The sequence below is a fragment of the Miniopterus schreibersii genome (assembly GCF_964146895.1).
Source record: "Miniopterus schreibersii genome assembly, chromosome: 3".
Classification (NCBI taxonomy): domain Eukaryota; kingdom Metazoa; phylum Chordata; class Mammalia; order Chiroptera; family Miniopteridae; genus Miniopterus; species Miniopterus schreibersii.
The window spans coordinates 74272727-74288770 of record NC_138103.1 but is presented as its reverse complement, the minus strand read 5'-3'; the positions used below and the strand labels follow the sequence as shown (position 1 = coordinate 74288770).

The window sequence follows — 16044 nt, the reverse complement described above, 5'->3', positions numbered from 1 at the left end:
CGTGAATCGAACTGTGATCTCCGGATTCATGGGTCAATGCTCAACCACTTAGCCACACTGGTTAGGCTTGAATTTTTTTAATATGTAGCATTTAACTTAGCTGACTTCCCTTCATTAATTCTCTCAGAATTCTTATATATCAAGCATATCTGTAACTTTTAAAAAATTACTATCTAGTTATTGTATTCAATTTTTTCTTTGAAATGTTCTACCACCCAGACATAATTTGGGTATTAATATAAGAAGTTTGAGAGCTATTATATTAGCAGCCACCAGATCCAGAAATCCTTAAGTTCCTTTCTAGATTTTAGAAAAGTCAACTTTTTAAAAACATCCTTGTACTTCTGAAGGGAAAGAAACTTACAGCTTTCTTCTGACGACCGTTACTTTTGCACTATTAAGACATTTTAAGTTGGATAATTCTGTTTAGGGATGCTGTCCTGTACATTGCACAGGGCTTACCACCAATCCTGGTCTCCACTGATTAGATGACAGTAGCACCACTCCAGTTGTCACAATCAAAAATGTCTGTACACATTATCAAATGTCCCCAGAATGGAGGATGTGGGGGCTAAAATCATCCCAGTTGAGAATCAATTATAGGAAGATTTCCTATCTTTATAGCTGCCAATTTACTTAACCTATTTTTATTCTTAAATGATTATCATTACATGATAGGACAGTTTTAAGACCAAGAAATGCATTATCCTGTAATCCCCCTTCCCTAGTCCCTTTTACAATCCCTGATAAGGAAAAATGATTTTCTTTTTTAAAATTCAAATCTTTTTAAAATTCATAGCTTAAAAAGATAAAATAGTCATTGGGAGTAAAAATTTTCTAACATTGAGAGAAGAAATGGAAATGTCTATTTTAAAGTTTAATAATATTCATAGTGTTCCTTTTGGACATGATTGTACATATTTTACAATAGCCTGTCTACACTCCAGAAAGAATGCAAATTAAATTGAAATTGAGCACTGTACAATATGCCAAACAGAAACCTGTTGACAATAGGAAAAAAACAGGTATTTTTAGGATTCTATAATGAAACTGTTGATATAGTTGAGCATTGTATTTAGTTCGGAGTTTTTGGATAACAAAAAACAAAAGGAAAAATCTTAAGTTCAGGTTGTGAAATGAGAGAGCTGACTTGATAGGCCCCATAATGTTGTATACTGTATTGCATGTAATGTAGTACTTATTCCCTGTTCTTTTCTTTTTCCAAGATAAAGTGAAATCTTTTCGTGCAGCTCTACAAGAAGAAGAACAGGCCAGCAAGCAAATCAACCCGAAGAGACCCCGTGCCCTTTAAATTGGCATTTGCTGCTAAAGGATCCCCAGAACCCTCGCTGTTGTAACATACAAGGTTCAGCTGTAAGGGCCATTTGAAAGTTTGAAATTTTAAGTGTCTGTGGAAAATGTCTTGTCCCTTCACCTGAATGACATTTCAATTTTGTGAAACACAATTTTGTCTACAAAATGCTTCTAGTCCAGGAGGCACAACCAAGATTTGGGAATAGTGAAGCATTTTGTTTCATTTACCCAAATAGTGATTTACTTTTGGAGATCCTTGCCAATTTTATTTTCTATATGATGAAGTAAGATTGTGGGTTTGATCCAGGGGTGAGTAGTAGGGGGAAGCCACAGCATTTCCTTTTAACTTCGTTCAATTTTTGTAGCAAGACTGAGCAGTTTTAAATCCTTTGCGTGCATGCATACCTCATCTGTGATTGTACATACCTTGCCACTCCTAGAGACAGCTGTGTTCACCTCTTCCTGCTTTGTGCCTTGACTAAGGCTATTGACCCTGAATTTCTGATGCACAGCCAAGTTAAATTACATTCCTTATTTGTCATTGTAAATTACCGTTATTGTGTGTATATTTTTATTGTATTTGAGACATTTTTTGTGTGTTGCTAGTTAATTTTGCAGGATGTGCCATATCATTGAATGGAACTAAAGTCTGTGACAGTGGACATAGCTGCTGGACCACTCCATCTTATGTAAAAAAATCTGGAATTATGATTTTAAAACATTTAACATGTGGATATAATTTTCTTAGCATTTTCTTTGTAAAGAAAATATAAACTAGTTGGTGTATAATAAAAAGTAATGGAATTCTGAGAAGAGTTTTATCTTAGGATAATACATATATATGCAGTGTGTTCCAGTGTTATTAACAAGACTAATAGTGCAATTTGCTCCTTACCAATACCATTATTTAAGTTGAAGTGTCCAATTAGCACCCCAAAATGTACTTTTTAAATGTACTGTTAAAGGAAATTGGCTTCTGATGCATGAACATTTACATAATACATTGAAAGTAGTCCGTAATAGAACTGTTAGTTTAAGCCAAGTATAGACAGTACATAACACCTTGAAATAGAATTAAGCTAAAAAAGCATTGACTTTGCCTTAAAAGGCAGATGTAACTCAAGCTCCGTCCATTACTAAAGTGTGATGTTTCACCATTATTTGGTGAGAATCACCAAATTCTCACCAATAAATTGGTCTAGGGTGTGCTACTTTTTAAATGGTAGCACTTATTTTTACAGATTGCTACTCCAAGGAAGAAAACTGGCCACTTTTCATGTAAATATTTTGTTAAACAATTTATATATCTCTCTAGGAGGTTTCCCTCAGTTCCTAGGAGAGTCCAGGAATGGATTAACAACAAGAACATCTCCCAAGGGTATCTTGTTTTGTTTCACTCCAGGGAACAAATTGCTCACTCATATGGGCCACAGGGAAGCTATGAATAGAGTCACATGAGCCAGATTCCCTACTTCATAGAACTCAGAGGGTAGTTGTGGGAAATCCTAACACCATGGTGACATGCTCCTCTGTAAACTTGAAATTTAGAACAAATGTAGATTTTCACAGTGTGCTTATTAAAATAAATGGAATCTATGGAATGAATTTAGAGATAATTTTCTTCCATGTAATCACCTTTGTTTTGGAAGGGACTCAGGTTTTCTTTCACCTATAAGATATGTTCTATTTGTGTTTATTTCAAAGAGAAGAGGAACAATTGAGAACTATTGACCTTTCAGAGGCTAATACAGTAGTTTTTGAGCCTAACCAACCTTTAAAGGGCAATAAAAAGATTTGAGTTTGCTTATTGTGAAGCACAACAGATCCGTCTTAATTTATTATTTATAATAGATGAGTAGTATCTCTAGAAGGACTCCTTATATCTAAATGTGCTGCTTTATCCTATAACAGCTTCATTCTGATCAGGAATCAAGGTACATAAAAAAATCAGTATACCGGAAAAGACCTTGGTACTATAATCCAGTACTTCAGTTTCACAGATACGGAAATCAAAAGGCCAGAAAAGGGACTAAAACTCAGCAGTTACTAGGGGGTAAAGAGAAAGCTGAATAAATCTTAAAATGTTCCTGTAAGAATAGAAATAGTACAAGTGAATTTTGCAAAGTAAGTTTTGTGATATTTTAAAAACCTACTCTTAAGTATAATATTTATATAACAAAAGTGGCTTGATCCGCTATTTAAAAAATAATTTTTGGATCTCAATTAAACAAACATTACTTTCTCAGACTTGAACACTGATATCCCTGTTAATAAGTAGTAAAGAACATACATTATTTTCATTTTATAGGAACATTTTAATAGCATTTTAAAGCCATATTTCAAAGATAAACAAATTAACTTCCCTTCTAGGTTTACTCAGTGTACCTTTGTTAAAATAATTTGGAAACACTTTTTCTGTTAGGCATAAAGAATGAAGATATTTTTATTTCCTTATATAAATAAAATAACCAGCTATTATCTATAATACTTTATTAAAGGACAATAACAATTATATATTGATAATGATTTAAACATAGTAGCTAATAAAGCTGTGGTTATGACATTGAAATTCTCAACCTTACATTTTAAAAATAGCCTACAACTAAGCATTGGGTATATGAAAAAGTACTGGAAATTTTAATTATCCAGAAGCTATAGGAATACTGGGAGCCTGTTCTCGGGAAAATTACTGGTTGAGGTTGTTTGTTTTGAAGTTGATGGGCAGAGATTTTAAATCAAGTTTTAATTTCTGAAACCTTTGGAAATTTTGTTAAACCTATGACCATCTCCCCAAGAAAAAACAAACAATCTTACTCATTTCTCATTCTAGTCCTCATTTTCCAGGTAAGGAATCATGCCCAGTAGTAGTATGTCTGGTACCACATGGTCGCAGTAGCAGACTCAAGCTTACCCAGAACCCTGCTGTAACTATGATGCTACAGAATAAGAAAAGGGTAGGCAGGCAGTGATAAAAGTTGTGTAGGATAAACAGAAAGAGAAACAAAGTTAAAATGTAAGAAAATTGTTTTACTGTACGCATGAATAAGAAGAAATGGTATGGGGAATACGTGACTTGGTTAAGCATATTTTAACTTTACACCTGAGGGACAAAGCCCTAAAGAGCTGAAGGCCTAGAGGTCTTCATAGTAATATACAACAGAAAATAGAAGAGTAACATCTTGATACATAACCTGTTAGAAATGATAAGGGTAAAGTTGTGCGTGTCTGCGGCTCTTGAAGAAATTCAGACTAATAACTGATAACAATAGCATTAAATCAAAAGTAATCAAGCACAGTGTCCCAGTGGAGAAAAAGGATACTTCATCTTCTCAAATTATTAAAAATATATAATTCCAGTTTCTTGAGTTTGAAAAATTCCGTTTCCCAGATACCTAAGAAAAATGGATACCTTCTGCATTGAATCCATGTAACAATCTGAAAAAAAAGAAACCAAAATGAGATGGTATTGCAAAGCTAATCTGTAGCACATAACAAACCATGCATATAGTTCCCATACCATGAAATCTAAAACATGAACACATCAGCAAACCTATGAAGCCCACCCACTCCTAACACTCATTAACTAAATTTATAACATACTGGTTAAAACCACATATTTTTGGTACTTCTTTTTGTCATAGTCTAAATGTCTTAAGTTATGAATTTGACTAAAATTATTTTAGACAGCTTCTATCCTAGACCTAATAGCTCATTAGGAATTGTTTCAACATGGTAAGTGAACAAGAAGACATGAACAGCCAATCCTACATGTATGTCCATTCTTCCTCTCTGAACTCACTGTTACCAAGGTTCAAATGAAATATTTATACATTGCTTTTCTCTGGGTACCTATGTACTTAAATCAGATCTTAGCAAACTAGATATGCTTAATAACCTTGAAGAAATTTGGTGAGAAAGAAAGAAAGCAGGATGAAATATTTCTATTCAGATCTGAGATTATTTTTAGGATGGCTCGTACGAAGAGGTCGAGATGAGTTAAAATGTCTAAAAAAGGAGCTAGGTACTTAGGAATAATATTCAACTCCTAGGGTTAACACTGACTGAAGATTTAATAGTATTACTAACCTGCCAATACAAAATATAAACCCTATTTTGTTTGTCTTAGTTTTGTAACAACCAACCCTAATTTTTTTTCAGCCCCTAGAACATGGAAACTTTAAAAATGAATTCGCTAAAGAGGCATAAACTTCTGCAGTAGGTGGCTTATTAGGAAATCAAAGTGTTAGTGATTAAAAGCAGTGAGTACAGATTAATAATTACCTGGGTAACTTCATGAAGCCTTACTCTGTTTTCATGAGACTTTTATAATTCAAGGAAAACAAATTGCCCAGATAATTAAAAAACAAGTGACTATATTACATATTACTAAGCCAGTTAGAAATGATAATCAGATATGATTGTAACTCAAACTATTTCATGCTTTGAGTCTATTTAACAATAGCTATTCCCAATAAAGAAAAAAGTGAGATCTAACTACATGTCTTATGATTCTTCTGCCTACAACAGACAATGAATGGGAGTTAGGGGAGGAGGTCGGAGGGGAGGAGCGCACACACCATGGCCCACACTGACACAGAATCCATCTCCAGGCTAGGACTGTTATACACTACTGTCCTTAAAGAAAAGGTTCATTCTGCTGCAGCTAACTAGCCTCCATCTTCTACACCAAATACTATTCTATGCCTTGGAAGTGCTATGCAGTAACTCCCAGGTAGCACCTTACACCGCTTAAAAGCCTTTAAATCTCTAATCCGAAGGTGTCACAGTAGAGAAATGTAAACACTTAGGAAAAGAAAAATGTAATTACCTGATGAAGTCATCTATGTCCATGGAACGGGCCCGCTTGTCACTAAAACCTGTACTGGTTAGGATTTGCTGTATTTTATCTGCTATGCTGAAATCTTCTGGTATTATCTATCAAGATTCAGAATAAATGAACAACGTTATCTTCAATGAAGTCACCTTGACTCTCTTTCTTTTCAGTTCAGTAAGTCATAAAATAAAATAGTTAACATCTGTCCATGACTTGGATCTCTAAGTGACTGATCTTTAGCACATACCAAATACTCAGAAGACCTTAAATGAGTTAATCAAGTATATTGCCCTCTTTAAAATTTTATCAGTTTCAGGCTTCACAAAGTATTCCTAACAACATAACTGGAGCTGTAAACTAAATTTTAAAGCAACTTACTCCTTTAAAAATAACTTTTTTGGAACGCCAATCTCATTTTTCCAGCTTAATTTTTCTTGGGTAAGAGATGGCCTCTCCAACCCTTAAGAATATTATTAAATATATCATACTTCACATTTTTCATCCAAAGATTTTTCTTTAATCCAGTTTAACATTTCCCTACTTAAGCAATGTTTAATGACTTTGTCCATAAAAGAAAATGGAGGTAGCAATGTGGTACATTAAACCATGTAAGACCTGAGTCGAAAAATAGAAAGGAAATTTGCTTTTATCTGTTTGCTCTATTTAATTTGAAAGAACTAGTAAGTTATCACACAGTCATTACATATGGATGTGTATGTGTGCTCACAGTCAAAACTGGTTAAAGAAAATGTTGCACAGATGAGTGAGGCTCACAACCAGAAATCTGCTATTCAGTCTATAATCAATTTCTGGATATTAAGACAACTGACAATTTTTTAATTTAAACTTATAATTGCTATATGAGCAACAGACAAGAAGGGATGGTCACAATTATTTTAAGCTGAGCAAGCTGCACATACCTACACCTTTGAGGAAATTATGACTCAGTTGAATCAATCTCTGGCTAAAACTATCAGTAGTTAAGAAGACAATAGTGGAATAACAGGTTTGCTCAGATCTGTTCTACAGAATATACATCAGCACTGACCTGTTAAAGTTGTGCTAGTTATCCATTGCATATAGTCAATTTTAAGGATCTTATGGAATGTACAAAATTAAACAATCTTAATGACATGAAAAGGAATAAGAAATAGAGGGATATTTTAAAACACAACAAATCACTGAAATCAAATACATTTTCTGCTTACAGTATTATGGACTGAACAGTGAATTCTGTAGTTTTTTTCCAATAGCTGCTGTACTGCACTTGACCTGTATATAAATGACATTGGTATTATTATTCCAAAATTAGAGATTATCAATAATTTCCTTTCAGTTTATTGTAAGATAAATCTGTTACATATGGTGAAATTAAGAAATTAAAAAAAGCATTGACTTATGAAACAACCACAAACTACATAGTTATATTTAAAAAGTAAAGTCTAATATCTCAAATTCTTAAGGACATTCTAGACTCTCCACAAAACATCGCCTCAGAAAAAAATCTTAAAATAAGGCTTTCACCTCTTTTACCCTTAGGCCCCAAAATGTTACATTTTTCCAAGTTAATAAAATTAAATGAATCTTACATAAATGTGGAAGGGGTGGCTGCATCATCACTGTTTTTCCAAGGAAAAACTAGGCAGATGTGTGGTCAGGTTTTGATTTTTTTCCCGTTTTGCCAAAAAACCTTATCTAATTCCCAACTCCAGGAACTTTCTTCATTAAATTCTCCTGCCTCCCAAAGTACAAAGTCAGTTAAAAAGGTGAAGTGTGTGTCTGAATGTAGGATAGCTGTTCAGAAAAAGAACCAGATACTGGCAGTTAGCCCAGTATCTGGAGCACTGGTCCTTCATACATTATAAATTAGTATAATACTTACTTAAATGCAGCAGACAGTGTCTTGTTTTTCCTAACAAAGGTGATCCTTACTAGGCCATCCCATTCCTGAAACAGAAGATGGATATTTTCTTACAAAATATCAAACTTCTTTTCTACGCCTGTTAGGTATTATTGTGTCTCCTAATACATAAAACTGGAAGGAACCTTCTGGAGTGATGGAAATGTTCTATATCTTGATGTGACTGACATATATGCAAAAGAAAGATGTATACTTTTTTAAACTTTTATACACCTCACTGAGTATTTTAACCTCAATTCCAAAAATTAGGAAAAATACATAATTATTCCACATCTGAACAAAAAACAATATGGCATTTTGGCTTCCAAAGCGACATCTAGCATGTCATTTTCAAAAAATATGATTCAAAACAAACATGATTTAGAATGTATCCTGTGCAACGCACCTAAACCTCCTTTGAAGGAGTAAGTGACAATCACTCCACTTAACCACCAGTTACTGACACACACAAGCAATCGTGTTTTTACCCAAAGTGATGGAAGTAAGGTTTTACATCAAATGATTTGGTTTCTTTCTCTTTTGAAATAGCAAAAATAAGAATTTTGATTAAAAAGTGTTTTCCATAATATTACTCTAACAACTATGTTCACTTTACCTTATTTTCCAAGTCTTATTCAAACAGAGACATGTTTTCATAGCTATAATCTTCAGCAAAATGCAACAGCATTCTAATTTTTTTATCTTTTGCAAACATTTTCCATGCACTTTTGTGGTCTTCATAACTATCTTGAGTCAAATTATTCCATCTACTCCATCACAGGGATGTATCATAATTAACATTTTCCTCTTAGGACATTTAGGTTGACTCAGTATTTTCTGCTTTTACAGACACACATCTTCCAGCTTGGACATTTTCTCCCTTTATTGAATGACCTAGTATTTTAACCTCACCTGAAAATTGATTGGTGGTGGCGGGTTCTTAGGTTCTATTCTTACAACACTGGATTCCACCTTGGGCGGTGGTCTGAAGTTATTCTTTCCAACCTGTTAATCAGAAAATGTTTAAGTAGTCCTCTCAAAAATAATTAAATTAGTAATCAAATATGCTTTCATCTCAGAAGGCACAGCTAGATGCTCAAGGATAAGTTAAGTCACATTAGTTCAATAGTAACTTACTTTCATTAGATGGTCCACGCGTGCTAACAGCTGTGTATTAATTGAGAGCCTGCAGTATAACTTATCTCCAGGTTTTGCAACTAGTCGGAGAGCAAATTCTCTTTGAAACATAAGTATAGCACATCTGAAAAGACAATGGAAAGGAGTAAGGAAAATGGCCACTTTCACCTATAAATGTATTTGAACATCAACAGATTTTCTTGGGTGGGAAACAGAGCAAAGCAATATTGGCAGTTCATAATAATTAGTCCAGCTGGTTAGAAGGTAGGAGAACACTCAGGCTTAGCATTACTACCACAAAATGATCCAGTTGGCCTTTCCATTTTATGGCTGCACCTTTCACCCCTTGCCAATGTAAGACCTCAATGATCAGATGAGAAAGGATTTCAGATCAACGCTAGTCTATATCACCCCTTCTAGGAAAACAAAACCCAAACAAAATTGACTCAGTAGACAAATTATATTCATGGGGTAGCAAACAGTCTATGGAAGAGCTGAGGCAGGTTGTGAAATCAGTGTCCTTCTAATTTAACAGTTAAGAAATGTAGAATTTTTTTAAATTATTATTCGGCATGCAATGGGAAGGCTTTTGGAGGCTCCTGAACAGAAGATGATAATCTTCAAAGCTGGGTTTCAACTTTCAAACTTTTTTGACTGTAAATCACACTAAGAAATACATTTGACAATGCAACCCAGGCCACAAATATCTATGTATATATGTGCTTATATAACTCAAACAAAAGATTTGTAAAACTATAATCACCTGGGCTACCTGCATTTAATATCCTGATATATTCTATTTCATGTCATTAAAAAAAAATGATAGTCATGACCCAATGAATTTATTCTATAACCACTAAAGGGTTTTTGACTTTCAGTTTGAAGATGATTGGTAAAGACTGTATTAGAGACACCTTAGGTGACTGCAATTGTGTAGATAAAAAGTAATAAAAAGTCTAACCTGAGCTAATGGCAAGAGGATGAGAAACTAGGGAAAAGTCGTCTGATCTCAGAAGCAGGGCTTACACCACACCTCCCCCAATAACTGTCAATTAAAGAAAGAGAGAAAGAAAGACCTCCACAAAAACTGTTATTTTCTACTAAACAAATTGCCCAGTCGTTTTTCAACTGAATTAACTTTTCATCTTTGGCTGTCTGTGTTCATGGCCCAACTGTACATCTTTCTAATATTTGGCAGTCACTCTGGTGTTTGTCACAAACCTGAAAAAAGGTCGGTGCAGCAACAGCTTGAAGACAAAAGGAGAAGAGATCTGTAAGAGAATTAACTAGTTATTTCTGAGAAAGACACACCAGAAAAACGTTTAGTATAATGCTTCCGACAATTTGAAAGCATACCTGATAAGGCAAATTTGCCACACAAGCATCAAAGAATGGCAAATCTGTTTTCAACACATCACCCACCATTACTTGAAGTTTGCTGGCCAGGGGTCTGATAATAAGAAAAAAACAATTAAAAAAGAATATTGTTTCAGATTGAAATGCACTTTAATTCTATCATGGATACTCACGTGCCCTGAACTCTTTTGTGCAGTTCAGCTACTAGCCTTGGGTCAAGTTCACAGGCAATTACCTAAATTAAAAAATAGTTGGGGGGCATAATTATGGAGTATAAGGCTTTTCTTATCTCAACAGTAACTCTTACATGATTTACATGAACTCAACTTCCTTTTCCCAGTTCTACCATCCATATTCCTTCCATTTTCTCCACCATTTCAAACAACAGAAAACACGACCCAGAAAATGGTCAGTTAGTTCTATCCGCATAATTGACAGAATTAACATGTTCATCTGGCTCCATGCTTTGTAACTGAACAGAAGTTGAAGAAAATACACAAAAGGTCTATGTAGTAAATGTTCTAGACAGAAGCATACAGACAACTGTTCCTAGAATGAGTACATCATTTCTCTCATCTACGAAGTTCAGAGTACACAGCGTACGTAATTTCTGAAGTAAATGAAAAGGGATACCAGGTAAGGCTGAAATTGTAATTTAATTCGGTATGAGCTGAGGTTTAATGACCTCTAGGAAGACCATGTCTACAGAGCAGATATATGTGCTGCTTAAGGTCTGTTTAGCTTTCCATTCCTTTCTCCACCTTTCCCTGTGCCCTGCAGAGTGATACAGTCTTGTTCCCTTGCCCTTGACTTCTGGTTGGGATTAGCCAACGAAAGGAACCAGCATTATAAGGCACAAGGACAGAGGTTGAGTATTTCCTAATGCCTACCCATGCCTTACAGGTGCTCTGGCAGTGGCTGTGTTCCACTACCAGCAGTCCCTGTTCAGTGGCTCAGTAACACAGTTCTCTCCTCTTGCCCTGAGTCCTTTTTTTAAAAAATATGTTTTTATTTATTTTAGAGAGGAAGGGAGAGGGATAGATACATCCATGGGGATGGAGCCTGCAATGAATCAATCCAGTGACCTCTCGGTTCATGGGTTGATGCTCAACCACTGAGCACACCAGCTGGGCACTCCCTGAGTTCTTTGAATGGTAACTGTTACCTGCTGTTGCCAGTCCCTGGGTCTTTCACTAATACTTACTCTGATTCCCTTAACCCCATTCCCACATTTTGTAAATAGTTTTTTCATTAAACTCTTTTCAAATCAATACTTTAAAATGTGCTACCTACCTCCACCAGAGGACACAACAATGGTTCCTTTTAATTGGAAACTGGGTCAGCTAAGAGACAAAGAAGGTACCAGCAGCGGTCAGGTGGTACCCCAACTCAGGGCCCCAACTCAGGCTCCAGCTCTTCAGATCTCCTCCAAAGTTCTAGGTTCTAATAACTCCAATCTCCTTACTTTGCTTCCCTTAGTGTGGAGGTGATAGCTGCTCTTTGCAATTATTATTTCTTGGGTTACCTCAATGTTCTCATTTTATTCTTTTAGTGCCGTAACAACCATGCAACCAATTCCCTATACTAATTTCCCTGTATTGAAATATCTAATGTGGTTTCTGTTTTCCTGACTGACATATCCATTTTCTTTTAATCCATTTTTAAAAATTAAGATATACTTGACATATAACATTATATTAGTTTCAGGTGTACAACATAATGATAACATGTATATATTCCAAGATAAGTCTAGTTAATATCCATCACCACACACAAATTTTTTTTGTTTTATGAGAACTTTTAAGATCTACTCTCTTAGCAACTTTCAAATACATGGTACAGTATTGCTAACTACAGTCACTATGCTGTCCGTTACATCCCCAGGAATTATTTCATAACTGGAAGTTTGTACCTTTTGACCACCTTGACCATATTTTCACTCATATTTTCTAAGATAAAGTTTCTAGCATAGGATCAAAGGTTACTATTAAAATAATAGCAATTAATTAAAATAAGTTTGTACTTGTAAACCACCTGAGCTTACTCACATAGTCACTTCTGATACCAAACATGAAATCCTTACCTTTTTTGCCTTTTCTAGCAACTTAACAGTCATATTGCCAGTTCCAGGCCCAACTTCCAGCACCACATCAGTTGGTCTTAAGGCAGCCTGCAAGTAGACACAACCACTTTAGCTTTACTGGCACATCTGACCACATAATTTAACTTACACCTGAGTATCTTTGCTCAGAAGCACTCAGTTAAGAGATTTTATTCTTACTCTATTTTCAGGAATTCCTTCATGATCTATATGCTTAACAAAATTATCTAACATTTGGTGCAAGTGGAAATCTGACACCTCTCCTAACTTGGGGCAATAGGAATCAGAAAAGCAGAATAGCAGTTCTTTCTGGGATTGGCATTTTGCTTTCAACCTTGAAAATGATTTCAATAGCATCTTGTTACCAATTCTATTATCAATAAGTTCAAACTGGAAAGGGCTGTATATAATGTAACGACCTAGCCTGAGAATCACAGTGTGCTGTACCAGGATTTTTCAATTCTCAACCCATATATGTTTTCAGGGATGCAGGAGCACATAGAAACTGTACACAATAGTGGGTGTTTCTATGTACATATCTGCAGTATTCTGGGCCCACAGCTATTATCAGATGCTCAAAGGAATCCATGAGCCCAAAATGTTAAAAGCTAGGCCAGCCCTCATTTTGCAAGTAACAGGAAGTCAAGATGAGATCCTTTAATTATGTAATTCTCTTTCTACTGCTCCAGGATGCTTCCTTTGTAGCCATAAGAGTAATTTGCACCTCCTATATCTCATGTCCTAGCACCCCCAATCATCTATAACAACAGAGAACATCAATAACCCATATAGGAGGAATACTCCGAGGAGTTTATATGTGGCGCTGTGTTGTACCACATTAAGTTTCTCTGGGGAACAAATTTCCAAAGATGTCTGTTTAGACATATCCTTAGGCTCTAGAGTAAATAAAAACTAACAGTTATGGATGGTGCCTAGAAAAAGTGACTGGGAAATAATACTAAACTGGAATTGAACAAATGTCCAGCTATGAAGTAAATAATCTACAGAAAGAAAAGTAATTTGGAGCCAGTAGAAACACAGACCCATAGAATGAAGCAAATCATGGCAAAGACAGCTTGTGAAAACTAGAAAATTCTCCGTTCACTCAACAAGTCTTTAAAGATCATCTCTTTCGTGCCATGCATCCTCTCTGCTCTTAAACATTCCTGATAATAACTACCCAATAACTCGCTCCCTTTCCTTTTCCACACCCACCTTATCGATAATGCTGTTAACGATGAGAGGATTTTTCAAAATGTGCTGCCCAATCCCCGTGTTGAACATGAGTCCTGAAAGAATACATGAAACAGCCTTAACTTGCCAACTAAAATTAGGTATTAGACAGTCCCAGAGAAGAAAGGCTGGCAGACAGAAGATTTCTGCGGCAACAGGACGCACCAAACGTCCCACTTGGAGCTGGGACTGACCACGCAAGTCCCTAACTTCGGCCGGAAAGGAAGCCAGAGGCCGCGCAGGGCTGCGGCCGGCGCCCCGCAGCGCGGACCCCCGCCAGCCTCGCCCGCCCGGCCCAGAGCTCGGTCGGCGCCCGCGCCGGGTCCTGCCGGGAACCCGACCCACCTCCCGCGCTCTGCAGCTCCCGGCGCTGGGGCCGCTCGCGGCGCCGGCCGGGCGCCCCGGACTTGATCTTCGGCATCTCTGCAGGCCGCGGGCACACAGGCCCAGGGAGTCGGCGAGGACCAGAGCCGACTACCCTGCTCGCCGCACAACGAGGGAATCACCGTCCAGGCCGCCCGCACCACGTGGGAATCGCCGTCCACGCCTCCGCTCCACTCCCAGCCCCGATGGGGAAGCGAGAGGCGAGAGGCAGGCGAGAGGCGAGGACGCGCCCCCCGGTCCGCTCTGGGCTCCGCTCCCAGAAAGAAGGCCGGCCTTGGAGCCCGGTGGCCGCTGGGCATTGTAGTCAAGAGCCAGAGGAAAGCCTAACTGCGGAAGCCTACGGATCCCAGAAGACACCGCGCTACCGATTCTGGAAGCTTGGATTGGCTAGCTTGGAGCCGGGGGCGTGTCCTGTCGTCCCCGCGTGCGCAGTCGGCTGAACAGGTGTTGGTCTGGTACTCCGAAGGTTGTGGAGGGGATTTAAGTCGAATAACGCCATTGGGCCCTGTGGATGCCTTATCAGGCCAGGTTCTGGGCTCGCTGATGTCCAAAGGAGGTGTCTTCCCGTCGCGTACCTCGCTCCTGTTCCCCAGCACCCGTTGGGGTGGGAAAGCCAGAATTTGGGGATGAGGAATCTCCTCCCCTCGGGGAGTGAGGGGAGTCTGCTGCTTGCGCGCTGCAAAGTAATTCCGAAAATATAGCAAGTGCCTGGTTGCACCGGGGCTGCTAGTTGCTCTCGGCCTTTGGTGCCACGTCCTTCTTCCTAAACACGTACTGAGCTCCGGCTGTGTAGTAAATACTGCTGCGTGGTGGAGAGTCAAAAGTTAAATCGGAAACTGCTCTGGTCAAAGTTTATTGCATTGAAAGAGACAAAAACTCCTAAATTCAGTAGATGTGGTAATTGGTATGCACTGGAGATTGTAATAGGACGATGTATCCCACCGTAAGTTCGTGAGTACAAGGTCCATGTCTGTTTTGCCTGCCAGAGTGATGGCTTCAGTTTTTAATGTTTCTGTGTTTACCCTGTTTCCTTGAAGGAGTTTTTTTCTGCCATGACCAAAGCTGACTCTCCCCTGCGCAATTAATTGTGCGCATTCCCAAGCCTTGGTCTTTCTTTGCTGTAATTTTAACTCAGGAGAAAACTCATATACCCTAGTAGCATCTTCAACCACCTATTTCATTCCATTAATCATTAATTTATTACACAATTCTGGAGAATCTAGTGTGCCAGCCACTGTATCAAATGTTTAGGAATATAGAAAGATGAACATGACAGGATCCCTGCTTTTAAAGAACTTTGTGTCAAGAGGGAGACATGCAAATGATTGCAATTATAGGACCATGTCCTCATCAGTCAGGTGCTAGGTGCTTTAGTTACATTATCTCATTTAATATTTTCAGACAGTTCTTGGAAATAAGTCTTACCGTTATATCCATTTTACAGATGAGGAAATTGAAGGACAAAAATGTTTAATATGTTGCCGAAGATCATACCGTAAAGATGACAGCCTCGTCTTGAATCTAGGTCTATATTCCAAAGCCTGTGCTAGTATGTGAGGAAATTGGGGAACATTTTCAAAATATTAATATTTGAGCTGAGTCTTTAAAGGACAAACATAAGTTAGCCAAGGAAAGTCTGGGACTTCAAAGGGAACCACACCAACAAAGCCAAGATATAAAGATGTTTAAGGAAGAAAAAGAAACTTGGTATAGCTGAGAAATAAGTAGGTAAGGTAAATAGAGACATATTGTGAAGGAGCTAAAATGTTGTGCTAAGGAGTGGTG

The 16044-nt window shown here is 37.4% G+C and overlaps 2 protein-coding genes across 7 annotated transcripts in view; one reads left to right on the top strand and one right to left on the bottom strand.

Annotated features, from left to right (window-relative positions):
* Positions 1–3136, top strand: part of KIF2A (kinesin family member 2A) — a 66455-nt gene extending 63319 nt beyond the window's left edge. For all 5 annotated transcript variants that reach the window (XM_081133179.1, XM_081133182.1, XM_081133180.1 and 2 more), the window contains one exon: positions 1227–3136. In XM_081133179.1, the coding sequence (XP_080989305.1) occupies positions 1227–1312 (86 nt within the window). In that variant the 3' untranslated portion in view covers positions 1313–3136. The remainder of the gene's footprint in view (positions 1–1226) is intronic.
* A 482-nt stretch (positions 3137–3618) lies between these two features.
* On the bottom strand, positions 3619–14542 carry DIMT1 (DIM1 rRNA methyltransferase and ribosome maturation factor). Of its 2 annotated transcripts, XM_081133185.1 has the most exons (12): positions 14221–14542; positions 13858–13931; positions 12625–12711; positions 10715–10776; positions 10542–10635; positions 10407–10456; positions 9186–9309; positions 8961–9053; positions 8031–8095; positions 7357–7420; positions 6143–6249; positions 3619–4749 (listed from the first exon to the last, which is right to left on the bottom strand). In XM_081133185.1, exons 1-12 carry the CDS (start codon positions 14294–14296, stop codon positions 4707–4709), a joined length of 939 nt encoding a protein of 312 aa, XP_080989311.1. In that variant the 5' UTR covers positions 14297–14542; the 3' UTR covers positions 3619–4706. The 2 variants fall into 2 exon arrangements, with proteins under 2 accessions (XP_080989311.1, XP_080989312.1); XM_081133186.1 differs by lacking the exon at positions 13858–13931 and having other exon boundaries at positions 3792–4749; positions 14221–14541.
* Positions 14543–16044: the final 1502 nt, after the last annotated feature.

Excerpts from the sequence above, each read along its gene's own strand:
- DIMT1 (XM_081133185.1), bottom strand. The coding sequence starts at position 14,296 with ATGCCGAAGATCAAGTCCGGGGCGCCCGGCCGGCGCCGCGAGCGGCCC. Across the intron at positions 9,310-10,406 it reads CTGCACCGACCTTTTTTCAG|ATGTGCTATACTTATGTTTC; the intron begins GTTTGTGACAAA and ends TTGTCTTTTCAG. Across the intron at positions 8,096-8,960 it reads CACCACCAATCAATTTTCAG|GAATGGGATGGCCTAGTAAG; the intron begins GTGAGGTTAAAA and ends CTTCTGTTTCAG.